Source organism: Rhododendron vialii, chromosome 2a (genome assembly GCF_030253575.1).
Source record: "Rhododendron vialii isolate Sample 1 chromosome 2a, ASM3025357v1".
Lineage (NCBI taxonomy): Eukaryota > Viridiplantae > Streptophyta > Magnoliopsida > Ericales > Ericaceae > Rhododendron > Rhododendron vialii.
In genome coordinates, this window is record NC_080558.1 from 45,327,917 (window position 1) to 45,355,879 (window position 27,963).

The 27,963-nt window shown below is 37.0% G+C and overlaps 2 protein-coding genes across 6 annotated transcripts; one reads left to right on the top strand and one right to left on the bottom strand.

The window, feature by feature from the left end:
- The first annotated feature begins 263 nt into the window (after nucleotides 1–263).
- On the top strand, nucleotides 264–5,617 carry LOC131315013 (aluminum-activated malate transporter 9-like). Its single transcript, XM_058344056.1, has 6 exons — nucleotides 264–781; nucleotides 1,676–1,816; nucleotides 2,120–2,401; nucleotides 3,496–3,635; nucleotides 3,789–3,935; nucleotides 4,907–5,617. Exons 1-6 carry the CDS (start codon nucleotides 481–483, stop codon nucleotides 5,534–5,536), a joined length of 1,641 nt encoding a protein of 546 aa, XP_058200039.1. The 5' UTR covers nucleotides 264–480; the 3' UTR covers nucleotides 5,537–5,617.
- A 2,127-nt stretch (nucleotides 5,618–7,744) lies between these two features.
- Nucleotides 7,745–13,977, bottom strand: LOC131315021 (uncharacterized). Of its 5 annotated transcripts, none has more exons than XM_058344099.1 (4): nucleotides 13,825–13,977; nucleotides 11,493–11,613; nucleotides 10,030–10,345; nucleotides 7,745–9,981 (listed from the first exon to the last, which is right to left on the bottom strand). In XM_058344099.1, the coding sequence occupies exons 3-4, from the start codon at nucleotides 10,061–10,063 to the stop codon at nucleotides 8,078–8,080; spliced, it is 1,938 nt and encodes a 645-aa protein (XP_058200082.1). In that variant the 5' UTR covers nucleotides 10,064–10,345; nucleotides 11,493–11,613; nucleotides 13,825–13,977; the 3' UTR covers nucleotides 7,745–8,077. The 5 variants fall into 5 exon arrangements, with proteins under 5 accessions (XP_058200082.1, XP_058200059.1, XP_058200050.1 ...); XM_058344076.1 differs by adding an exon at nucleotides 10,794–10,860 and having other exon boundaries at nucleotides 7,745–10,345; XM_058344067.1 differs by having other exon boundaries at nucleotides 7,745–10,345.
- Nucleotides 13,978–27,963: the final 13,986 nt, after the last annotated feature.

Here is a 27,963-nt window from a genome sequence, read left to right on the forward strand (position 1 = left end):
TGTGATTACCAGTATTATAGCCTAATTAAGGAGGAAGACAATTAATTGGCGCGAAAAAATGTGGCGACTAAAGCCGTGTGCATGCAGTGGCGCCATGCAATAGCAGATTCTAATTCTTCGAACCATGCATATTGCTGCATTATTGAAATTAAGCATCTACTTATCCAACTTACTTAGCTCCATTATATCTCTTTCTTCCAACTATCAAGGCCGGCATTATTCTGTTTTCTATATATGCTTTCTTACCATCAACTTATAGCGCCATTCCTCCTCGGATGCTCCCCCTCTCTAAAATCACTTTCTCACTCCATCCCACTCTAATTTCATCTCAAAAATCTCCAAACCCTAACTATTTCTCAATTCTCTTCTTGTCTTTTCCTTTCCTTTTCTGACAATATTACGGGGGCGGTAGAGGCCGAAGAAAGGCTACGAAAAGATTTGGAAAAGCTTGTATTTGATCGATATCCGAGATTCATCATCATGAATGGGAAAAAGGGTAGTTTTGAGATCAACATTCCCGCGATTGCCAAGGGTAAGACGAGGCTGGAAACCGGGAAGAAATCCGGCGAGGAAACGGGTTTCCTGTATTTGAAAGATGGGATTTGGAGTGTTTGGGTGTTTTGCAAAGAAGACACAAATAGGGTAGTGTTTGCATTGAAAGTGGGGTTGGCTGTCCTGCTGGTGTCTTTGCTCATACTGTTCAGAGCACCGTATGAAGTGTTTGGTGAAAGCATCATATGGTCCATCCTCACTGTTGCCATCATGTTTGAATACACTGTTGGTACGTACACGAGTGCCATTATATATACAAGTTTCCGTTCCGCTAAGGTTCTTGTTTTCAAGCGTTTATTTATCGTTTAACGAGACAAGTTATTTCTCTTGCAATACATCACCTTTAATTCAAAAAATAAGTACTTATTTCATGTAGCGAAACGGGGCCTTAGAGATTCTTGTGCATGCATGGATAAGGAACATTCTACTGTCTACATGCATATGTAATAGATACATAAGTTTGGAAACCCTGCAAATATGGGATCAAAAGTTGGGAAACCATGCAATCACGCATGGGCAATAAAGTTTTTTTTTTTTTTTCCATGCATTTGAAAGAGCTTCTTACTCTTCAAATTTCAAAGGGGAGAAGCAAAATTTGAAAGGTCAAATATTGTTTGAGGTATCTGCCGACATAAAAATGCTGAGCTTTTTTAATACATAAACGTTTTTTTTTTTTTTTGTATCTGTTAAAGGGAAAAAGTTTCAGTGCCGGGTGGTGGTGCCTGCTCGGCGAATCCGAGCCGTCCATTGCGTTTTTGGATGGCTCAGATTTGGAGAGAGAAAAATGAGAGAGTAAGTGCTGGGGTGAGAGGAGAGAGAGAGTTTCAATCCGAGCCGTCCAAAAGTGTATTGGATGGCCCAGATGTGCCGAGCAGGTACCACGTGGGACATACCCGCCCGACACCAAAAAATTTCTCCCGTTAAAGATGCTCTGAGTTCACGAATTTAAGCTAACCTACTTTCAATTTAGTTGGAAAGAGAGGATGCATACTAAGCTGAAAAAAAAAAGGAGATGCTATATATTCTGCCAAAATTTTCATGCATAGATAGTGGAATCTTTATTGAAGTGATCATGTGACATTGAGATCTTATAAGCTATGTTTTCAAAATTGTTTTGAATTAGGTGCAACATTTAATCGAGGATTCAATCGAGCACTGGGAAGCTTGTTGGCAGGAATATTAGCCATTGGTGTAGCTCAGCTAGCCTTACGCACGGGCAGAATCGCCGAGCCTATTATCATCGGAATCAGTATCTTTATCATTGGTACGTGATCCATCGTCCTCGTTTTTTTCGAAACAAGAAATGGTATGGTGATCACATTCGCGCAATACTTTTGACTATCGTTTGATGTGGGCGCTAGATGTGGGCGCTATATATGGTACGACCATATCACCTGCTCTTAGGTTTTAAATAGCACGTCATATATCACTTGATGGGCCCCGGCAAAATATATGTGAACAACGTAACCATTTTTGGATATTATGTGATGTTTACGTAATACTAAAGAAGAAAAAAATCGTATGATTTTGCTGACAATATTGCTCTGTTCTTATACATGGATTGAAGGGACTGTGACATCGTTCATGAAGCAATGGCCATCACTTGTGCAATACGAGTACGGATTTCGGGTCATACTTTTCACATACTGTTTGATCATAGTTTCTGGGTATCGGATGGGGAAACCGATCGGTAACCCGATCCCAACTTCCATGTATCGGCTGTACTCGATCGCGATCGGCGGGATCGTTGCAGTGTTGGTGAATGTGCTGATTTTGCCGATATGGGCTGGGGAGCAGTTGCACAAGGAGCTAGTTAGCAGCTTCAATGCAGTGGCTGACTCACTTGAAGGTAAACTACGTATTTACCTAGGGGTGCAAACGAGCTCAACTTAGCTTTGAAGTCTACGAGCTCCGCTAACTCGGCTCGTTTACGAAACGAGCCTAGAACACGAGCTCGGCTAGGCTTGTTTGTAAACAAGCTGAGCTTTTTTGAGCCTCCATAAACAAGTCGAGCCTATAAAAAAGAGTTGAGTTTTTCCGAGCAGAACTGAGCTTTAGAGTGTTGAGCTCATCTCATTTTTTACACGAGCCCAAAAATTGAGCTCGAGCTGCTCGTGAGTAGCTCGATTCGTTTGTAGCCCTACTTCTGCCCTATGACTGGGGGTGTTTCCACTAAAAAAAAGACTAAAAACTTAACAAATTTTCCTATCTTGTTTCCACTAACAACAAAGTTTTAGCATTTAACTATCTTGTTTTCACTAAAAAAATTGCCAACAAAAACTTTTTTTTCTACTGTAACTATACTTACAAATCCATTAACAACTTATTCACTACTGGAAACAACTTAACATTTTTCAACAACTTATTCACTACTGAAAACACCTAACTTCTCAACCACAAATAAAAATCTACAAATTTTTCACTATAAGAAACACCCCCTTCGCTATGATAATTCGAATTTTTCAAATAAGCCACAGTGGCTTATTTTTTGTCCTTATTCAAATTTTTTTCGTATCACTTGGCTTATTGTCATTTTTTTGGGGATTATTGCATCCTCACAACAAGAGGAATCTAAAAAGTAAAAAAATTTGACCGAAATCCAATTTTTTTTAAATAAAGACGAAAAAATTAGCTTATTGATTTTTTTTCGTCTTTATTCAAAAAAAATTGGATTTCGGTCAAAAAAATTTACTTTTTAGATTCCTCTTGACGCGAGGATGCAATAATCCCCAAAAAAATGACAATAAGCCAAGTGATACGAAAAAAATTTGAATAAGGACAAAAAATAAGCCAAAGTGACTTATTTGTCCGAACACCCCTGTAGGTACATAAAATTTGTAAATTCAATCACGTGTCTAATATATCCCATCAATAAATCATGCCATAAGCATTGTGTTTACTTTTCAAAGCTCTTGTAAGAAAATATCATCTGGGTAATTGCAGAATGTGTGAGGAAGTATTTAGAAGACGACAGATCGGATAATCCGGAGTTCTCCAAGACTGTCATGGATGAGTTTCCAGATGAGCCTGCCTACCGGAAATGTCGATCCACTTTGAATTCCTCAGCGAAAATAGAATCCTTGGTACAGATACATGTATTTTGATCGATCTTTCAATTCAGAACTCTTTTACACCCAACAAATTAAGTATTTTTGGTAAGAAAAGCAATGATGATGATCTTAGTATTTGTTTTTTGTTTTTGTTTTTTTGTTTTTTTTCTGGTTCAAATTGCAAAGGCTGTATCAGCTAAATGGGAGCCACCCCATGGAAGGTTTAGACACTTCTTCTATCCATGGTCTGAATATGTCAAAGTTAGTGCAGTGCTACGTTATTGTGCTTACGAGGTTATGGCTCTTCATGGTGTTCTTCACTCTGAAATTCAGGTCTCTCTCTCTCTCTCTCTCTCTCTCTCTCTCTCTCTCTCTCTCTCTCTCTCCCGCACATTTGTTCGGGACAGGCCACAAAACGTAGACCCCATGCCATTTGAGTGGTGGAAAAGACTTGTATAGAGCATTCTGCTGCTTAGGCAAGAATTATGAGAAACATAAGCATTCTGAACTCATAACTAGTATCGCCTCCCCTTCCAGTTGCGCAAGAATACTAAATAATCTCGTTTAATATCGGAATCAGTACCCAGTTCCAACTTGAAATCGCAAATTTGGGTGCGGTTTGCGAATATACCAAGAATGAATGATTAGGAAGGGTATTGGACACAAAAGGTGCAAGAATCTAGCAGTTGAGGAATTATGCCACACATTCCCTGGTTTATTGTTGTGGTCCAAAGAAGGAAACTTGCTGAAAGATATCCATCTTTTAGGTTATTCTATGTGCAAAAGGATCTTCCTCTATCCTAAATATCGCAATTTGCTGCTGCTGCCTTTCTTTCTTTTTTTTGGTCGGAGTTCAAGCCTCACCCGATTGATTTTTTTGAGTTTTCTGCTGCAATGGAGTTTGTACCGCTGCACTCTTCAGGTCACCTGTACCTATTTCTATGAAATTTCAGTTCGGTGATTGTACAAAAAACTACTCCTACCGATCAGAGTCTTTTGTGAGAGATTCTGCTGCTGAAATTTCATAGGAGCAGAGGTACAAAGATATTTCCGTTCAGATGATTTGAACTAAGTTTGTACTTTGAATATGTTCATATCACGTAATTAGTAAAATTTTGAGTCATGAGGCAGCTATCGTAGCTATTCGGGTCTGTTCCAGAAAAACAAAAACCGTTTCAGGATTTATGGCAACAGATGATTCCTACGTTTCCTACAGATTCTGTTCAGTTTTGAATCCCATTCTCTACATATGTTGTCATAATTGAACGAGTTTTTTTCCTTTTTCCTTTATTTTTTTTTTTCAGGCTCCCTACAATCTAAGAATCACATTTCAGACCGAGATCCAAGATGCGACAAGTCAAGCTGCAGAACTAGTTAGATCACTAGGCAAAGATGTAAGCAACATGGAACGAACCCTCAAAACCACTCTCCTAAAGAGGGTTCACAGCTCAACGGAGCGACTCCAAAGCGCCATAGACATGCATTCCTATCTCCTCACGTCCAATTACGAGCCACCCGATAACCCCTCAAAGCCACTCCCCAAACTCACTCACACCCTCTCGTCCACCCTCTACGATTTCTCCACCGAATCAGCGGAGCTTGAGAAAACCACCACCCCTGATCAAAACCAGAACCCGGTTTCAGGCACTCTGCCTCCACCGCCACAACCACAAGCAGAGTCTTACCATGAGATGATGAGGAAGCAATCAAGGAGGTTACATTCATGGCCGTCTAGAGAAGTGGATGCTTTTGAAGAGGAGGGAGGATTTGGAGCAGATTTTATACCGACGATGAAGGCACTCGAGAGTACTGCGGCGCTGTCGCTTGCCACATTCACTTCCTTGCTTATTGAGTTTGTCGCAAGGCTGGATCATTTGGTTGAAGCAGTTGAAGAGCTTTCTAAGATGGCCAAATTCAAGCATGAGGTTCTATGAGAGGAGAGCTACGGGGCTATTGGTTTGGTATATTGGTGTAGTAATGTAAAAGAGTGTAAGAATAAGAAAAACAAAACAAAAGAGAGGGTTTACAGGAGGAGTGATTATTCCGTGCTCATGGGACATCACGTATGCCACTGAGGGATCACGTGGCGGTAACCCAGGAGCACCGAACAATTGTTCTTATGGGAGTCAAAAGGTCAGTTCTGGACATTGCTGTTACCACTACAAATAAAGAATATATTCTTGGAGAAAGTGTAATGTTGTACTCTGAATGGTGAATTTGATAAGGTATCTGATGCTGCAGACAAACTAATATCACTCTTAGCGGTGAGGGTTTCGAGAAAGAGAAAATCAGGGGACAGGAAATGCCCATGCTAGTAGATAAGGAGTCAAGGGTACCAGTGAAACATGTGATTCTAATAGGTTTCACACATCAATACATCGTCAATTACTTCAAAGAACTATACACTAATGGAACACAGCATCAATTATCTATATCCAACAACAAACCGAGCCTTATGTCCCAATCAATTGGGGTCGGCTCCACAACAACTAAATTAAACCCAAAAATAGCTCTACATGAGAAAGAAATAAACTAGAAACGGAAAACTTCTATGCAGGAAAACTAGTAATTAATCCTTGTGTTTGTCAAGATTCGACTCCTTAACCTCCCAGTAGAGTACTATAGAGGTGACCAGTTGGGTGATTTTAACAAATGTTGAAACTTAAAATTATACACCTCATAAACCACATCGACGGTAAGGTTCTGAATATCGTACCAGCTTGGGTACTGGTTTTCCTATTGGTACCGTACATACTGGTACCGGTCAGATACCGGATGCCATTTCAGATTTGGCTCTGCAACCATTATATATAGCTATAAATTTATACTTTTCTGGTTTTCCCCATACCAGAACATGCTAATCATAACATGAACTTCCATTAGACATAAGGGATTCAAACTAACAACCAAAACTTCCAAGTTCATAACATGATAACAAATACATACACACAACATGATAGTATATCCATCACAAAATCTAACCAATAAACAGAAAAGTTCTCCGTGATAGACTCAAGAAGTACATAATAAAAAGACAAATGTTGTCATTCAACATAAACATAAGGGTCATTTTCTCCTCCAATATCCCAAACATACTGGTTCTCGTTCTGGCAATTATTGGAGGCATCATTAAAGTAAGGCTCATGATCGTCCAACGTCAACGCCTCTAAAGATGGTGGTTCGACAATCTCCCATGCAACATCCTCTTCACCAAGTAGACTAGGTTCTTCACACACACAATCACCCAACACATCGATGTTCTCAAGACTAATCGGATCAAGTGCATCTCCCCTTTGCCTATTCCTACAAAAGTAATAACTACAATCCATAAGATTCATACCCATAACATATTAAATATCAATTTAGCAATATTGTTAGGTGGTGGGTATATAAAATGGTGTCTCCAACTAAACCTTAAACCTTTCAATTCCAACAGTTAGTGGAATCCATCAATTTTCCCATCATCACCAAACAAGCCTAATTCACTCCTACCATCACCAAAATTCACCAAAATCTAAGATATATATCTATATACACAGTGCTCACAGTTAGTGGAACACACCTTGATTGATAATGGGAGAGAAACTTAATTCAATTTCGCGAGATGCTGTATTGCTGAGAGAGAGAGAGAGAGATCACTTCAGTCTTCACAGAGATGAGACCATCATGGACGAGAGTGAGAGGCAATGGAATCGGTCTGATCGGTAGTGAGAAGCAATGTTTTAGCATTTCAGGTTAATGGGTTATACTGTCTTGGCCGGAATCAATGGTACCAGTATCTCTTCCGAGATTTTCAGAATGGCTGGTACTCTCTGGTAATTTCCAGTATAGAGACCAGGACAGCGTTGGAGGTGTGTGGCACCACTTTCTCACAATTCTGGTACACACTGGCAGGTACAGCACGTGATTCAAAACCTTGCTTACAGGTGACTCTGCCTCTACTCAAGCAGTACAACAAAGAAAATTACTTTCCAATACATGTACTGTGGCATCAAGAGAGCTTTGCCACAGTTGCTCGTAAATGTAAGAGATTTATTCTCCACCAATCACATCGCGAGTAGTACAAGTATGCTAAACATGAATTTCCGCAACAAACTGATTGAAATAGATAACACAATTATTCAGTTCTTAACCAAGGTACATTGCAAAAGGAGATGTGCTCCGAACCAAAGGAGGAGCCTTATTATAAAGATAATGAGAATAACCACTGTCTGACGCTCCAAACTCATGTAGACATACCTATTTACAGGAGAGAAATACCAACAACCCACATTCAATAAGTCTTTAAGGGTAGAACCCTAATTGATTTTAACCTTATTGTATTACAATGGTGGCCAAAGAAAACACTTCAGAACCTCTAACTACTTAGACACAGAATGAGAACTACTCATTCAACAAACCACAAGACCAATGGACACATTCAGAACACAAGCATGCTACGAAGGCCAAATGCAAACAAGGGAGTGAAAATCGGCTTACATAAAGTAATGTGGTGCCAAGTAGGATTTTCCCGGCTTGGATGGCTCTCCTATGAAGCTTTTACTGCCATTTGATCCAAGGCCCGGACTTCCTGTCAACATTGCCAGAAAACTTCTTCCTCCATGCACTCTACCTTCTGGGATCCCTGGGGTGTCTGATAGACCTCCATCGCCACCAACTGGAAGGCGATCTGGTGAAAGCCTAAATTGTTTCCTATTGAAAATGCTAGGACCCATCCGAAAAACATCGACATTCATATCCTCTTCAACCACCTCTTTCATCTTCTCAGGTTTGCTAGGTTTAGGATCCTGGACCATTTGTCCAAGTGTGTCACCCCCATGAATCCGTTTGTCTTGAACCAGAGCACCATGTGATGTACAAAGCCCGGTCTTTCCCCTAGCAAATAAATTACATGGTGATTCACCTTGACCAAACTCTGACTCACGTTGGCCCCATGAGCATCTCTTACCTCCACCATGTGCCTTGCAAAAATCAGTGGCTCCCTGTGCACTCTTTCCACATCCTTCGGATTGGCACCTCTTTCCCCCACCGTGACGGACACAAAAGTCGGTACGCCCACGTGCGCTCTTTGTGCACTCCGGAATAGCACACCTCTTACCACCCCCATGTGCAACACAGAATTGAGTCCCACCATGCACACTCTTCGGACAAACCCCACCACCTTCGAATGAACACCTTTTCCCTCCACCATGTCCCTTGCAGAAAGGTGTGCTCCCTTCTGCACCCTTGGTGCACCCTCCTTCAAACTTGCACCTTTTTCCACCACCGTGCCCCTTGCAGAACATTGTGCTACCTTGAGCCCCTTTGCCACATTCCGGATGCTGGCACCTCCGGCCACCTCCATGCGATATGCAAAGACCTGAGAGCCCTTCTGCGCTCTTTGTGCACTTCTCTTTCTGGCACCTCTTGCCGCCACCATGCCGAATGCACAACCCAGTTTTACCTCTAGCCGCACGACCGCATCCTTCATGACTGCACCGCCGCCCACCACCGTGGGCAATACACTTATCCGTGCGTCCTTCGGCACTTTTCGTACACCCCAATTCTTCGCATCGTCGACCACCACCGTGGGCCTTGCAGTAAGCTGTTCCCCCCTCAGCTCCTTTTTGGCAGTCCGGTTTCTGACATCTGGGGCCGCCGCCATGGGAAATGCAGAGGCCAGAAGCACCTCGTGCTCCTTTGCCACATCCCATGAACTGACATGTCCTAGAACTACCAGAACTACGCTGATGTTGATTTTTCTGCTGCTGCTGTGTCATCCCGGAAGCACAGAAGTCTGAGCTTTTTGGTGTTGGTACTAAGCATGAGAGATCCTGAATTATTACAGCTTGATTGGGAAAGATACTAGTCGTTGCTTCCTTTGGAGTATGCAATGGATGAAAAGGGTATATAGTTTTCCAACGTACCGATGCTGGCCCTTCATACCCGTGGAATGGACCAGTAGGAGTCAGTGGCCTCCCCACCACCCTTTCAGAGCGACCGTAGCTCCAGTGGACACTAGTGATATCAGATTCAGTAGGCCCTAGAGTCAGCTTTAGATAATCCTTGGGCGGCTGCACATCAGGTACTGTCGGGTGAAAGCTTGCAGATTTCTTTGGGTTGGATGTCTTGTCATTTCCAAGATTAAGTGAAAAGTCCAAGACACGATCCATTGCGGACTCCTCATCATTTTCCTTGGCTGAAGAAACTGTAGTAGATGAACTCCCCTTACTGTCAGAGGAACTTGGTGAATGACCTATCGATATAAAAGAAAAGGGAGACATAACTTCCTCCCCCATAGATCTATCAATCGAACTCACCTTCCGTTTAAATCCCCTCTGGCCAGAAGAACCAGGGGATTCAAGTTGCAAAACTGTGCTACAATTATCTCCACATCCTCCTACCCGGATAGACTCGCCCAGATAGAATGTATTTGATGACCGGTTACGAGCAAAACGCGAATACTGAGACCTAGCGTCCATGAACCAAAAGCTAAGATGCAACACTCTTGTTTAGAACCAAACCAATTGTCAATCACAAAAGAACAGTCTGCCTGACTTCCGGGCAAAAACAAAATTCGTGTACAAAATTAGGGTTAGATGTCTCTGAAAGGGTACATCCCACCCCCGCTCACAAAACCTGAAGTATCCCGTCGATCCATTTTCTATAATAATTTTGGTATAACTTCAGGTAATCAGCAACTGGTGTCCAAACAAGACTCTATGAAAACTTCAATCCTTCAACACATAGTAATGACTGGCATCCTGTTTAACAACAATCACATTATCAGAGGGAAGCAAAAGCCGACATAAAAGGTAACCAAAATGAGACTTAAAATACAGCACATGAAAATTTCTAAAATAAATGAATATGCGATCTTAAGCATAAAATAGTATTCAAGAAATAATCAAAATAACCAGAAACAAACAGCTCTACAGGGCGTCGAGTTTACAAAACCCTTTAGTTGTCATTCCCAATGGGCTGACTTCTTACCAAATGATCGCTAAGTTTCAAAATATGAAGCACAAACTGGTGGACACAGCATAATGCAAACCAATTCATTCCAGTAAAGACTCATTAGCAGAACAAAATATTTTATTAAGACACTGAATTCTTCCTCAATTCAACTGACAGTAGACTGCAAAGCCAAAGGCATTGAGACTTAATCGAGAAGTGAAAAAACAGAGGATGCATCAGCCATGAAATGCTTACTTTATGAGCACGAAGGATAAGTATTAAAGTGTAGCCTGGTTTGCTTTTCCTTCAACATAGACAATTACTGCATTCACAATTGGATAATCAAAGTCTAAGTGTGTGTAACAAATATATCGTTGTAACACATCTATGGAGATTCGGGGAAGTAGAACAAAAATTGGTAATACACATCACCTACATCCCTGTACCAATCAAATCAACTTTCTGACTCCGACTGTTACTAGTTACAACCAAAAGGTATATGCATGTCGGCAACGAACAATTATGTATATGGTTTAACTACCTCCAAAAATGCCATCTACAAAATTTAATACGTGAAACTTCACATGGTGGCATGATAACTGAGCTAAAGGAGGAACATCAGACAAGAAAGGATTCATCAGAAGACACAAAAATAATACATTGTAGTTTGTAGCTGGGAATGCAAAAACAGTTGGAAGTGCTTCTGAACAACTGAGAACTCCTGCTAGTAGGTTCTCAGCCCTTCAGTTGCGCTCATATGATACAATCCACCATAAAGTGCATGACAAGCATTCAATGGATAAAGTGCATAATGTATTCAATAATAACTTTCTTTAGCTTTCAGATTTGCAATTAGATACGCACTGTCAAAGCGTTTGCAAATGGAATATATGGAGAATGAGAAAAAATGAACTTTTAAATTGGATACGCACAAGAAGAACAGTAAGCACTTACATAATGGCCTCTGGAAGAAGAAAAAGGAAATGGAAAGGAAAGGAAAACAACCACTATTTGTAATCAAGAGTGCAAATAACCAGCAAGGACTTGATCCTGGTGACCGGCAACAGCTAAGGCCCTGGAGATTTGTGAACAGTTAGGGGAAGTGAAATAGACCAGACTAAACGAAAAACTGAATCCTTAATAATACTTAAGCACAGTTAGTTGCAATTTAACGATTTTAAAAACTACTTTTTCAAAGAACACATGACTTTTTGTAACACAATTACATCAACAGATGGGAAGAACAAGTTCAAGTAGATATTTCACCATTCTACAAGTACAGAAAGATAACTTTCAGAAAAGAAATTAAAAGGTTGAGAAAATATTTCCACATCCTTGGAAATCACGATAGGATATGAAGGGAGTAAAACCAATTGAATTGCTACAAAGGCTCCGTTCAATTGTAGGAACATTGTGCGGAATTATAGTGACGTGAAGGAACAGGTAATTCATTTTCCCGAATGTGTTCTCTTCACCAAGAATTTTTCAAAAAAACTAAAATTCCATCTTTTTTGCAAGATCTATTTTTCAGGAAAGTGTTTTCAGTAAAAAAAGTAGGAGTTGCAGGTCCCACGACTCTCTTGTAAACTGAACATCAAAGAAGCTGCAGAAAGTTGATTTTCTGATCCTTTCCCAAGCTGAACGGAGCCTAACTTCAAAGTAAAGCGGAAGGGAAACTATTCTAACATCAAAATATAAAGATCAGACCAGAAGCAGAGAATGGAAAACATTGATACAGACTTTGAGAAGGGTTTTCAAATGAGTGTAAGTCAAGGAATTAAAAAGAAGCATGTGTCCCAAAAGCTTAATCAAATCAGATGCAGAGACATATAAATCACACCAAAATGCAGAAAAGGGTAGTTAGTTCAAAGAACCTACAACCATAAAATTGATCTTTGTATGTAACAAAAGAAGAGTCCAACCCGAAAATGCCAAATAATGCCCGTACAAAAAGCCAAAGATAGAAAAAAAAAAACTACATAATTGAGATGATTGACTTATGAATTCACAAAAATTGATTCATTCCATTCTCAAGAGATGTAACTGATCTATTAAAAATCATATTTTTCCAATACAAGTGGCTATGTTGAAGTTGTGGGTCGTACAACTTTTTTTTGGGAAGTTGCACATTTTATACCAACCAACACAAAACAAAGGGAGATCATTCCTACAACTTTCTTAGTGAATGAACATTAAAATAGGTACAAAGAAGTTAATTTGAGACAACGGCTCCATTCAGTTGTCGAAAATGTTGCGTGGGAAATGTAGTAACATAAAGAGAAGTAAAGGAAAAGCCGAAAAGGAAATTTATTTCCCACGTGCGTTCTCTTGACAAAGAATAATGCAGAAAAACTAAAATCCTTCTTTTTTATGGGATCTATTTTGCCGGAAAGTGTTTCCCGGTGGCGAAGTTGAAGTTGAGGGTTCCACAACTTTCTTAGCAACTGAACAATACAAAGGTTACAGGGAAGTTAATTTTCCCATCCTTACCCTACAACTAAACCGGACCAGTAAAGCGGAAGCAAAACTGTTATCGAGGAAAAAAAAACAGATCAGAAGCAGAGAAAGGAAAAAACTGATAGACTTTGAAAAATCAGACCAAAAATGCAGAAACTGGCAGTTAGTTCAAAGAACCTACAGCATAAAATGGATCTTTTTATGCAACAAAAGAAGAGTTGAACCGAAAATACCAAATAACCCACGAAAAAAAAGAAGAATATAGACAAAAGATCACAGAGAACGAAGAATTGGACGATAATCGAAATCATTAATAAATTAACAAAATTTGACAAAGAAAAGAAACCCCATATATGAATATTGTGCAAATCACAAAGAGAGAGCAAATTAGCTTACTTCACTACAAGCAATGAAACAAGACCTGTATTAGATTTGTCCATCAGCTAGGAAAACAACAAAGGCCGCCGTTTGGTTGTTTTTTCAAGACCGAGGAAAAGCCTTTCGAGTAACATATTTCTGCTCCAAAGTCGCGGAAATAAATCAAATCCATTGATTCGTTTCGTTTCGTTTCGTTTCTCGGAAGATGTAACTGATCAATTGAACATCGTATTTTCCCAATTCAAGAAAATACACTTGAAATTCTCAAACAGAACATAATAAATTCGAAAAGAAACCCCGCGAAATCCAACCAGATTACAAAAAAGCCGAACAGAAAAGAGAGAAAACGCGACGAATATGGCGGAAAATTGAATTCTGGATGGTCACCATATGAAGAAACAAAGTACTAAGATTTCGCAGTTTGAATAGAAAGAACGTAATTGAAGATTACCTTAGATTTGGTTATTTCATCGCATGAGACGGAGATGGAGATGTAGAGAGAGAGAGAGAGAGAGGAGAGAGAGTTAGGGCTTTAAGAGCGCCGGCAAGGAACAATAGAGTGGCGGGCAGAGAGAGAAAATGGAGATTTGTTAGGTATATATATACTCTGTTGGCTAGAGAGAGAAAGAGAGAGAAGAGAGAGAGAGAGAGTGGGAAATTTTACGGGTTGAAACACACGTACGAGTGGGAAATTTTACGGGTTGAAACACACGTACGATTTGGGGAGACAAAAAAGGGGCAGGCGCACGGTAAGTGGACCGGCGCATGTTAAGCTGGGGTGTTTGATCTACTGTCCTCACTAATGTCGAGGTTCTGAGAATATGCCAATTGGATTATGCCATGTCAACTAGAGAGTAAACTTGATACTACCTACGAAGAAAAATGCTTAAAGTTTAAAAAATGTATTAAAAAGCGTAAAAAGTACTACTATTCTAGAAAGTGTGTGTGTGTTTTTTGCTCTTTCTTATTTTATTATTGACAGTGGAATGTCGATAGAAGGACGCAACTTATGAATGCTTTTTTTTCCCTATCGTTGCCAACTTTTAAATACTAAAAAGGTGTGTTTTTTTCTTTTTCTTTTTGATTGAGTAAATATGTTTTGGATTATGAAATATGTGGGGAAAAAATATGGAAGGAAAGAAAAAAGGTTGTATTTGGATTAGAGTCCTACTACACACACATCATATCTGTGCACAATATGTGCACAGATTTTGTTGTGAGGTTCACCACGGGTCTCATCCAAATCATCCGAGCCGTTCATTAAATGTAAAACATTTTTTCAAGGGTTTCCGTAAAAAATAACCTCAATCTGATAACTATAGGTGCTTCATCCAACCATCTAACTTTTCATTCAGATTTCCAGATAATGAAAAGTTATATGGTTGGATCGAGCACTTATAGGTATCGGATTGAGCTTATGTTTTACAGGGACCCTTGAAAAAATATTTTACATTTAATGAACGGCTCGGATGATTTGTGTGGGACCCGTGGTGGGCCCCACAATGAAATCTGTGCACAGATCTGCTGTGTGTGTAGACTTTCTGTTTGGATTATGATTTCGTTAAAAAAAACAAGTACGAAAGGAAGAAAAAACAAAACAGAGACTACTGTAGACTATTTAGTCTATATGTAATTAACAACAGTGCTACTTGCACATATTTTTGTGCACATATCATGCATATATATTTTTGTGGGGTCCATATCGGGGTTACACAAAATGATCCGAACTGCTCATCTTTTTTAAAATATTTTTTGGAGAGTTTCTGTAAAAAAAATTAGCTCCAACGAATATCGGTAAGAGCTTTTTCAGAAATCGTAGGGCAAAACAGAATGATTCGCCCTTCGATTTCTAAGAAAGCCCTTACCGATATCCGTTGGAGTTGATTTTTACGGGAACCCTCCAAAAAATATTTTAAAAAAGATGAGCAGTTTGGATCATTTTGTGGGACCCCAATATGGGCCCTACAAAAATGTATGTGCATGATATATTCACAAAAATCTGTGTGGGAATCAATGTCTAAAACCTACTGAGTACTAAACAAGAAGGTACTGAAAGTACTAGACCTTGTTCGGTTTGGTAGTATTTGGGTTTTGGACTTTTTCTCAGCGCATGGTTCCTAATAAATTTTTTTTAATTATTACTCTTATTTTTCTCTATCTCTCTCAACTCAAAATCTAAAATCCAAATACCAAAACGAACAAGGTTCTAGCGATTTAATGTGTTTTAAAAACATATGAAAGGAAAAAAAGAAGAAGAAATAATGAAGAATGTGTGGATCTCGTTATTAATTGCCAAATGCCTATCAAATATCCAAAACTAGTACTAAAAGTGCCAATCTTATAAGGTATGCACAATTAATAGGCTTAATGATGATCATTATTTGACTTGAGATCACAACAAATTTGGGAGAAAAATGATAGAGGCCTATCAAGTATCTCAATAAGGTACGAAAAGTAGCAGCCTTCTAAGGTACTTCCTCCGTCCATTCGGTTGGTCTCTTTTGGGAGTTCTAATATTTTAACAGAACAGACATTAAATGCATGTCTCCTAAAAAAGTTAGTTTTGATTTCCATTATTGTCCTTTAAATTTCTCAATTTTAAATTTATTTTTCTACCTTTATGAAGGTTAGTTTTCATGAAAATCTATATACTTTGTTGTTTGACTTTTAAAAAATGATTAATAATTTGAGACATCCCAAAATGAAATAAAGAACTAACAAGATGGGACGGAGGGAGCATAACACGATAGGCTTAATTATGAACAATATTCAATTGAGATCCCAATAAGTTCTTTTGGATCACATAATTAATAGCCTACCTATCAAATTTCAACAAAAAAAAAGAAAGTATTGCAAGTAACAGCTAGTAATTATACAACACAATAGGCTTAATTGTGATATAAATTTTTGAGGGAACACATATGAAAGAAAGGCAAAAGGTATAGTAGAGACATGCGGTTTAGACCGCGTAATCAAATATTGCATGTGTCTTGTCAAATGTCCCACAAATTTTATCGAAAAGTATGAGCTATTCAAAATATAACAATACAATACGCTTAATTATGATCGTGATTCGGTTTGAGATCTCATCAAATTTATGAGAATTTTACAAAGAAACTTCAAATCAAGTTCGTGAAGGTGAACAAGAGGATAGAGCGAACACAAAAAAAAACTATGATTTAATTAACTAATGCGACAAATGAGAGAACAATTCTAATATTGAAATTTCTAAGACTTTGATAATCCTTTAGGCCTATAGAAATTTCTCAGGAAATGAATTTTTGTCTAGTCAAAAATATATTCACACTCTCTTAAAGTCCTTTATGGATTTTGTTAATTGTTAATTATAGTATTATTTTGGTAAACAGGTTGTGGATAAAGTTGTTGTTACCAAAACAAAAAGTTGTGAATAGAGTTGCGGGCTTGTGGAAAAGAATAGAAACGTCTTAATGAAAAACACCGCTTTTAGTGAAGTTTCGTTTTTATTTTTTAAGTATTTATTTTTCACTTTACGAGACAGGTCATTCTCAATACATCGACTTTAATTCAAAAAATAAGTACTTATTATTTATGTTAGTGGAACACTAATTCATCAAAATATAAAATGAGGACAGATTGACTTATAATACTCCGTATAAGATAGATGTCACATGTGTGAGATGTGCATAGCAAATTCCACTGTTTCATTTAAGTGTTAATTTTTAAACTAGAGTCGATTTACATGTATAATATATATATATATATATATATATATATATATATTTATAAACAAGATCAACCCAGTTATATACTCCAAATGCAAATAAAATAACGAAACAAAATACTACAACAACAATAACAAAAAATAAACAAAACAAATAAACAAAATATAAAGAAAAATCGCATGAAACTAGACGCCGGAACCGGACGTCATGAATAATATCAGATCTCTTAAAATACATAGTAACCATGCACTTTGTAGAAAATATTCTTTCCCACGAAGAGTCTACCTTAATTAACGCGATTTCAAGTGCTTTATGTACTTTTTTTTAAAAATATAGGGAACTGATTTTCGCATTCCTTCAATATAAGAATCTGCACTCTTTTTCCATCTTTGTTGTTGTGAAATTTGGTTCTAGAAATGACAATGAAGGAGTGTAAATATGAAAAGGACAGTTATCAAAAAAAAAAAAAAAAGGACAATTTGAACGTCATAATATAAGTCACGTACTCTATCAATAAAAAACCCAAAAGAATAAAAAAAAAACCAAAAGAAATATGGTAAATCAGAAATAATGTGGACAGATTGCGAGATTACGAAACCAGATATTTGGTGATGTTTTCCGAATTACTTTTTTTTTTATTAAAGCTCAATCTTGCAAACGAAATAGCATGGTCAACTATGCAAAATTAAATCTCTTAAATGGAAGTAAAATCTTTTACCATACGAAATCTCGACTTACGACCTCTAGCGCATCGACGTGTGTTTCGAAACGAAGAACCGTTAAAATCTTGAGCGTTTACTGAGCTGGCGCGAACACCTGAGTTATAAAAAAAAAAATTGACCGTTTATTAAGAAAAAGCGCGATTCGATTATGATCAACTTATCCCAAATTAATAAACGTGAACTCTTAGAAAGGAATATCCTGGAATCCTGCAAAATAAATTCTCTTTTTTGTCCCCCCGAATACGTCACGGGAATACAATAGAAAATTAACTGGGAAGAGTCCTTATCCAAAATAGACTCAAGTTTGGGCAGAATACAACCCGTACTAAGAAAAAATTCCTATCAAGACGTACAACGTGATGCAAAATAAATTCTATAAATCCTACAAAATCAATAATATTATTATTGATCATCCGAACGAAATATGCGGCAGATTACGCGGTGTCCAATTATTAAGTCCAACCCATCCCGATATCTGAAATACGAGTTAAAGTCAATTAGAGGGTAAAAATGAAATACTTCACCTCCTAAAGAAATATTTGCAAATACTTAAAATATACGAAAATGATTTTTAGCGCTCTTTCTTTCTTTCTTTCTTTTTTTCTTCTATTTTTTTACATGCATTCTTTATTTTGTCTTTACTCACGTTCAATTGTAAAACTATTTTACTTCCTTTTTGGGACTATTTTGATAATTAAAATCATTCGTTTTTTATAGCTCGTTGTAAACATTAGCCGCATAAAAAATCATATTAATTGAATATCAATTGACATGATTCCAAAACAAATCTATCATTAAATATATTACAACGTTGGATCGAAACTCAAAATTTGATGTGCATATCTTGACACGAACAAACGTTTTTAATTATCAAAATAAATCGAAAAAAGCCCCCGAAGACAACCGTAAAAGGACACCACTCCACCAGGGCCTGTGCGCTTTGCCCCAAGCTACAATACACTGTAGTGCCAGGTATATGAATTTCATCTCGAGCTGAAAATATAATTCGAACCGTTCACTTTATAAAGCTCAACGCATTTAACAACTCTGAAAAATCAAGTCAATTAGACACTTGCGACATAGTGAGCAAATCACTAAAGCTAGTGATGTTCATGGACCTGATGATTTTTTAGAGCTATTTAACACACCAAGCTCTACAAAAAGATTCGGATCATGTTTTTAAGCTCTGAACAAGTCCGCGCGGGTGGCACAGTAGGGTTTCCTTGTCCTTTTTTGATGTTCATATCAGCTTTTCAATCGCTTATACCTCCGTCCCAATTTAGTTGTCACTTTTGAGAGTTCGTGTCACTTTTCAATTGATTATATCTTGTAATTTATAATGTTTTAGGTAATTTTGAAAATATTGTATTATATAACAAATCGAGATCTATCAAACAAGATCCATATTGGATATAAAATTTATTATTAATTTAAAGATATAACTAGTTTTTTTATCCAGTTAGAATAGAACTGGGACAAGTAAATTGAAACGAAGGGAGTAAACCTCAAAGAATATGTAATATATGTCTTGTTTGATACTACAGTTCTCAAGTAGGTCTGTAATACAAAGTTTTTCAAAATTATAAAATATATTATCGGTCGGGACATATATAAGCGTTCAAAGAACATTAAGAATAACGAAAATGAACAGATAAAATGGGACGGGACGGTAGCTTAAACAAATTTTGATCACAAAGTTTGTTTCCCAGCCGCCCCTTGGACAGGTGGAAGGGTCATTTTACGGGGAATCCAGACCGAGTTGGAAGCGCCAAGAAGCAGACAAGATTCGAGTCACGTCAGACGTGACGACGACCGTCTCTCAAATTTTTCATTTTTCTTTAGTATTTTATTATTAGTACTAGTAATTTCTTTTTCGCTTTTCCTTTGGTCTTGCTTTTCCACATCCAGGAGTCGGCCGCGGCTCGCCACCGCTCGTGGTGCCCCGGGCCCACGCGCCTTTTGTCCTTTTATTATTATTCCTTTCGTTTTGTTTTCTCTCTTACCCAACTTGATTGTACTAATAATAGTACTAAGGGTTCGTTTGGATGATGTATTAGGTTTGAAGGTATTATGTAAGAAGGGAGGATTGGATAGTAAGAGATATTATGTAAGAAGGATGGGTCCATATTGATGTGACGGAGAAATTAAATAATATATGATTTGAATGAGGTATAAAATGAGGGGATAAGATTATTTTGTAATTAAATGGAAGAGAGATGGTGTAATATAAGGTGGGATTCCACATAGCCGGCTCCCACCCTAGCCATGTGTAAACCCCCCTCAGGGAATATTAGGTGGGCTTATGGAGCGGGGGTATTAAGATATCCACCCTAATTTTGGACTTCCCAAATCACGCCATATGCACAGGCTCACATATTAGGAGGGGGGATATCATAATCCCCCTTCACATTGCTGCATCCAAACAGGCCCTAAGAGCCCGTTCCAGAACACCTTCTTAAAAAATAAGTACTTATTTCACATTTTTAAACTCAAAAATAATGTAAATGAAAAATAACTTAAATTTTTTTTTTTTGCACTGTATTAAAGATCTCAATGAGATCTTTCAAATAAGATCCATATTGCATATTTTTAGATTTCAATAAGCCCATCATTTTTGAGCTTGAAATTGCATCCTTAAAAAATAAATACTTATTTCGCATTCCGGAAAGAGGCCTAACTAGTATTTTTATAAAAAAAAAAGTAAATTGGAGTATTTGGTAGAGCTAATTTCACAACCATATAAAATTCTTGAAATTATATAAAGAATATAAACAATTTAAAAGTGATACGAACTCTTGAAAAAACCCCTAGCAGAGTGGGACGGAAGAAGTATTATCCAGCGGCAAATAGGTTGTTATAGCAGTAATTCATTATTCTACTGTATGATTAAAAAATAATCTCGCGAGTTTTTTTTTTCCTTTCTAAAAATTCGTTATAGGGCATATGTACTGAATTTTTAACTATTGTACTATTTTAGCTCAGCATTTAGCATGGAATATGCCAATCTTTTTGAGAATGATGAGTTCAGCATATATAGGTTTACGCGTAATTATTTCAGCTCGATATTTTACATGGAATATGCCAATTTTTGAGGTATTTGCAATCACAGTTGTCGAATCGTGAATCGAAATGGTCGTTTTACGAATCGTGAATCACCCCGATTCAACCGTTATTTCTAGAGTAAGTGGGCGAAAATATATTTATAGATTTAGGTGAAAAAAATTATATTAGAAATAAAAAATTCTGACATAAATCAATAGAAATGTTATTTTAACTTGAGAATTTATAATCATGTGGGGAAATAGGTAAAGACATGGTCCTCTTTGTGAAAAAGAGTTAAATGTATAAAACCAACCCTTAGAGGGTCTCTAGATTGGTTGTATGCCATTTTTGACTTTGTTGTTTTCAATGCACTCTCAAAGTAAATCTCTCGGCCTGTCTTATTACATATAATACTTTTTTTTAGTAAATTTCACATTACATATAATATTATTACAAATAATACTTAATAATAGAAAATTCTATTTTCGAGACTAAAAAGGAAAAACATAAACAAAAGATGACATATATATAACTATAATAAGGACCTTTGATTGATTGATTGAATCCTTTTCCAGCAACAAATTAAAAAGGCGAAATAGAGTGTCAAATTTGAATTCAAACAATTTAGAAGTACATTTTCCATCCGCATATAATATATCTCGGCAAGTTAGAGTTTATTTTTGAGTAGAGCTATTAATCATTAACCAAATATAAATTATTTCCACTACTGGATGAAAATCCTGAAGTCGCCCCTGAGAGCTGAATCCTTGACCGTAGATGAACTTAGCCAAACACCTAACCAACTGGACTAGCTTACAAGTAATTTCCTTTCGGATTGTTTAATTTGATCCTTTGTTATTTTTAACTCTTTTTGTTAATGTCAAAATCAGATTAAATACTTTCTCCAAGAAAATATAGAAAACCTTAGACTGAATAGTAGTGGCTATATCCAAGTATGGATGTTCAATAAAGTATGAACATCATGAATATGAATTATAAGCCTAAAAAATAGACATCATTTCCACATAAGTAATTTAAAAACCATTCATCTGTTTTTCATTACAATCAAGAAACTCTAATTATTTCCACTGTCATTATCTCCTTATCAAGATTAAAATTCTCTCTCATAGTAAAAAATTACACTTAAAAAAATGTAACCTCATTTCAGAGCAACTGTTCTAACTGGTCTAGCTAACCTTCAAGCAACCCCCCTACAAATACGAGCCAATGAATGTAGATGGGATTACACGTGAAGTTCATTTTGTGTTTTCATAGAATCTATTCCTATTGACATTATCATTATCATGGACCATTTATGAGCACACTTCAATAATCATACCAATTTTTTTTGTAGAACTCATCGAGAATATCGATCATAGTAGATATGTGGTAATTGGATTTCGCTCAACACGAATCAAGAATTTTCTTAAAAACAAAATTGAATTTCTCAAGATTTTTAAGGATAATCTGAATGCTGGTTGTAGGAATATACTTGATTTGACGTATGAATCCTTTCAATTAAATAGAATTTACGTGAAATTAGAAATTTGAGATTAATATAGTACCATATATGTTGCTTCATATCTGAGGTTAATGTGATCATTTGAACTGCTATTTGAAAAAAGCCTTATAAGAGAAAATTCTGTTACTAAACCTTTATGAAGACTTCATATTCATATCCTATAAGGACCAGTTTGCTAAAATTTAATTCTTGAGAAAAAATTAGTATCTCCGTACGTTTAATACTTTAAGTACTGTCGATAAATATTGCTTTTTCATGACACAGTAACAAGACATGACGATATGGATTAGACACGAACTGAAAGTGAAACGGCTCGATAAACACGTAAAATAAATGGGTCGGACTAGGATTGGGAGAAGCCTGACACTTAACCCGAGATAACATGACATGCCATGATTCCCAGAGATGGAGCAAGAATTTCTATGTAGGGTCATTAAGAATTTGATCGAGTTTGGCAATAACAAACGACAAAAAAATGATTTGAATAGAACTATTAATTGTAATTCTTTTTGATATATTTGAGGTAAAATGTGTCAAAATCTATTCAAACCGATAGCTATATGTAGTTTTTTCAATTTCAATAGGGGTCAAATGACCCCATTTTGGTCTTCCTCTCTTCGCCCTTGCCACTGCCCGCCCTACACTTTATGAGATAAATGTTTGGCAAATGTTTCATTCTCTTAAATTGTCTTCTCAATTCACTCTCTCTCATTTGTTATTTTTCTACCTAATGAGTTTAGGTTGTAGCTAATATGAAACGAACTTCATATACCACTACCTGATATGGTTACGGTAGATGATAACACTAAAGAAAGAAGCAGACCGAAATTGACTTTAGAAGCAGTAGTGCACAGAGATCTAGGCTTATTGGATATTACAAAACACGATGCCATCGATTGAGCTCAATAGAAAGTACGGATTTACTTAGGTGTTAGGTGTCTTTTTGGGAGTGGTATCTTTGTTAGTTTCTTGCCAACCTTGGGCTGTTATTCTCTCCCCTTGGGTCCGGGTTGGCTTATGATTGCTGGAGCTGTTGTTTCCCATTGTGGGTTTTCTCGTCTCTAGCTTTGCTGTCTTAGATCCTTTTAATTTTTGTAATTTGTTTCCAAAGATTAATAAATTTTTTCGCCTTTAAAAAAAGAGAGAAAATATGAATTTATGTAACCGACTCTAATTGATTCAGACTTAAGGCTCAGTTTGGTACATGATGGATACCAATGGAATCTCAAATTCTTTAATCAAAAGACACAGGACCCATGAATTATTTTAGGAAAAAAGGGGTTTTGATAAATCAACCCCAACCCAAAAAGACCAATAATCTTTTACCCAAACAGAGAAAAAAAGAAAAAGAAAAAAGTAAAGCCCAACAAAAAACCGATGGTGCTAACAAGGGCACAAGAAAGATTTTTCTTTTTTTTTTCTCTTTTTAATGAGCTGTCAAAGGTCAAAGATCTTATTATGATATAAAAAAAAGTCAAGGAACTGATTCTATTAATAATCGTACCTTTTGTTCATCTCTCGACCATCCAATGTTGACAACTAAGCAAGCAAGAGAATAACTGTAGACCATTTGGTCACCGCCCAATTGATAAAGGTGGTTTGAAAGATATGTTTAAGAGATCATTCACATCCTTTTCTGACCAAACAAATATTTGGGAAAAAAAAGAAAGAAGAAGCTTTTGGGTCTTCTTCTTGCCCTATTCTTTATTCACGGTTGCAAAATGGCATATCCTTTTTTTGGGTTTTTTTCCATAAGGCCCCGTGATGCATGCCCCCTCTCTCTCTCTCTCCCTCGCCATCCGTTGCGGATCCAGAAAATTAAACATAGCCGGTAGTACTGGAAACTTATTTCCACAAACTACGGTTGCGTGATAACACTGAATTAGGCTTTTCGTGACTAGTTACAAAGTTTATAAAGCATAATTTTATAGAAGTCTCCACAGGTAAGCCAAGAAAATTAAACTGACATCGATAAAGACTTGGAAGTATTTATTTTTTAGAATAGATCTTGAAATATCTGTTAGAATCAATATCAGTGAATTTTTGTAGCAGTATTTCTCTATGAGTAACGTAATATAAAAAAATAAAGCAAACATGTTAATAATTTATGAACCAATAATTGTAATTCCACCAATATTATGGAGAGAAAGTTAATGAACGAAATAGGAGAGAGATTGTATTCGTAAAGCAGAAACATAGAATTACTCCTATGAATGGGGAAAACATATGGGATTAGTCGATTTGAATTAGAATCTTTCAAGTAATTCATAACTCTTTAGTCAAAACAAACAAGAATTCATTTTGATCGGACCGATCTAGTTTCGTATATATATTTACTCTAGGGCATGTCTCGTTTCTTATTCTCGAATTGTATACACTAAATGTATGCTGCAATTTAGTGAGACGCTTATACGATTGAGGAAATACACATAACAAAGGTTCTAAACAAGTTGACACAATATTTGAAATGCCAAAATCCGAAATAAAGCTGCTACAACTACAAGAGGCCACCACAAAACAATGTGAAATAGGCAACTATTGATTGCACTTTGCATTATTCTATAGGATTTCATGCTACGTACGTATGATAATATTGGATAGGTAAGTGGCCGTTCTTCAAGATATTAGTGTCGGCCATCGGGTGAGTGCTTTAATTTTCATACGTTTTCAGTATCGGTCACCATATCATCTGACTTCACCTCTAAAGGCCCTAAATCGGTCAAAAGTGTCATGTACATCACCTTCAGTAAATCATTGGTTGTTTATATCGAAACGGTCTTAATTTGTTATGCTTCATCTGTTAATATTATAATTGATAATCTTTTCGGCATTATCGACGTACGTAAATATATATATATTTGGCCTGTCTCATCATATATTCCAGATATGACAATATATATGTACATAGTCAAGTTTATTTATACATGTATGGCTGTATATTTCGTAGTATATTCCAATTCGATCTGCAGTATTCCATGGCATCCAAATCTTGATCACTTCTTACCAGAGATTTTCAATTTCTCTACATAGAAACACCTGGGTGACGAATCCCACCATTATACTTCTCTTGATAGTACTTATCATTGCTGACCTATGAAATGACGTCGAAGGTTTTTTTTTTTTAACGGCAAAAGTCGAATATTGTTATAATAGTTAGATTAGCACATTAAAAGAGGAGTTTGAACTCCTAATCTTCTTTTTTTCCTTGACGCTAACTGCACTCATGATCATGCCGTTGCGTCAAAAGTCCCCTGGCTATTGATATTGTATGTTAGCGCTTATTGATTGATTTAATTAATAGTGAACTTGTACATAGTGTTTAGTAGCAATTGCAGATAATCATTTATTGAGTTAATTTTTTCTACCCATTTGAGCTAAAAAAGTGAATTATCTTAAAAGTCTTAATTTGTAGCCTTTTCACTTATTTAAAGTTGACAAAGTAACAGATGAACAAAAAATTACTTAATTTCAAAATTCCTTAATAGAATTTCAAATGACAATTTGTATATTCATCGTAAGATTAAAATTTCAATTTATAAGCGACAAAAATGAGAACAATATGAAACTTTATCCCTCCATAACTTAATAAAATCCTACCTTTATATGTAGGGCCGTTCCTGACATTTCGTGGTCCGAAACGTAACCTCAAAGATATGGTCCTTGGAATTTTATAAACTGTACATTTGTTCGTGCTTTCGAATTGAAGAACATTGAAGGGACAAAAAGCTTTACGCAAAAAAATATGTTTATTCTTTTTGGATTTTCTTCTCAAAAATATGACCCAACACTTCAGAATGCTTAATCTTTAAAAAAAAAAAAAAACTCAAATTTTCCATGAACTTAGTCATAATGAGCCTATGTTTGTATACTTAACATAGAGTGATATATAATATGTGGGGCCTCTAAATTAATTTAACAAATTCTTGAGGATCGAAAGTCTAGAAGATCTTGTAGGCTTTGCCTTAGATACATAACTAATTGCATGACATGGGTTAGGATTCATTATGACAGCAGCCACATAAAATAACTCTATTTACCCACTTCAATAAGAGTCTTGCTTTGCTCATTCCAAATTGTGCTGAATATAGAATTTTTCTTAAAACTCAGACGTCCGCGCTAGTACCTCGATTAATTCCGGGGACCAATCCCACTGTTCACTAGCGGAGTCCGACCCCAAAAGAGTTGATAGTTCTTGAAAGCGCTCGTACCTCGATTAATACCGGGGACTAATCCAACTGTTCACTAGCGGAGTCCGACCCCAAAAGAGCTGATAGTTCTTGAAAGCGCTCGTACCTCAATTAATACCGGGGACTAATCCAACTGTTCACTAGCGGAGTCCGACCCCAAAAGAGCTGATAGTTCTTGATTTCGAATTTGAGACTTCAAGAGCGAGCAAAACCTCTATGTCCCGATTGGATTAGGAGATGCCCCCAGGCGGGGGTACCTGGCAACGGTGCCGAGCAATTGATCCGGTCGTTCAATTTGGAAATTGCGACTTGAATCTTAACCGAGCAATACACGATTCAGATCTATATGCGCTCAAATTCACTCTGAAATTGTCTGTACCAAGATAAACGGCCGGATGCCGCTCGATACTTCACTTCACAAGAGGTGCTTGGCAGGCTCCCACTGTCTCTGCCTGACCACTGGGCCACCCTTGGGGTTAATATTTTATGAGGTGATTATTTTTTCCATTCGTGACTTGGTGTTATTCAAACATGTAATGGTAAGAAGGAAGAAAGAGAACGGAACATAATTGGACACTTGGACAGAGAATCATCGTACGGATTCAAAAAGATTAGATAAAAGAATACAGGAAGAGATTGTGGGGGTTGCTTTGTCCAATGGAGGAAAGGGAAATGCAGATCAGAGAGAGAAAGATCTCTGCAAAAAGGTTGTGAGGGGTATGGGCTGTGCTGTGCCACGTCTGTAGAAATTTACCACATATGAAAAAGAAGAATTTTTTTTTTTAATTTTATAAAAGGTGTCCAAGCCAGTTCACGCGCACATCGATTAATATTGGAGAGCCGACTCCACTGTCCAGTAGCGGGAGCCCCATTTAAAGAACAAAGCTCTTTATGGACCGACCCCAAAAGAAGAAGCAAATTTCTAAGTCTCAAACCTTAATTACCACGCCATTCCTTTGGACTAAATTCATGGAGGTTCTGTTTTTTTTTTCTTTTATCTTCTCTTCTCTTTTTCAATATTATATATATCAGTCGGGGGTTAGAGGGAAATAAGTTGACTACTAAAAGGGGTTCGATATCCCTCCATAAATTCGAACTCCAACCTCTATCTTGAAAGTCGAGGACTACAACTAGATGAGGTAAGAACCGCATCTTCATGGAGGCTATGTAGCCTATGTTTGGATGAGTATAACTTGGGTAAGAATGAGAGATTGGTTTTCAGAAATACGGAGTATATACCTGTACAATTCCATCTGAATGTTGAAATAGATTCATTCTTATCCAGAAAAACATGCATATCATATAAGATTTTCACATTCCATTTGGTCCAAGGAAATAAAATCAGTTCAACTGAACCTACAAATGCCTGCAAGGGTCAAAGATCAACAAGAACAATTGTGGATGCCCTTAAAC

Coding starts and splice junctions, on each gene's coding strand:
- LOC131315013 (XM_058344056.1), top strand. CDS start 481: ATGAATGGGAAAAAGGGTAGTTTTGAGATCAACATTCCCGCGATTGCC. Junction 782..1,675: donor CATGTTTGAATACACTGTTG/GTACGTACACGA, acceptor GTTTTGAATTAG/GTGCAACATTTAATCGAGGA. Junction 1,817..2,119: donor AATCAGTATCTTTATCATTG/GTACGTGATCCA, acceptor CATGGATTGAAG/GGACTGTGACATCGTTCATG.
- LOC131315021 (XM_058344067.1), bottom strand. CDS start 10,063: ATGGACGCTAGGTCTCAGTATTCGCGTTTTGCTCGTAACCGGTCATCA.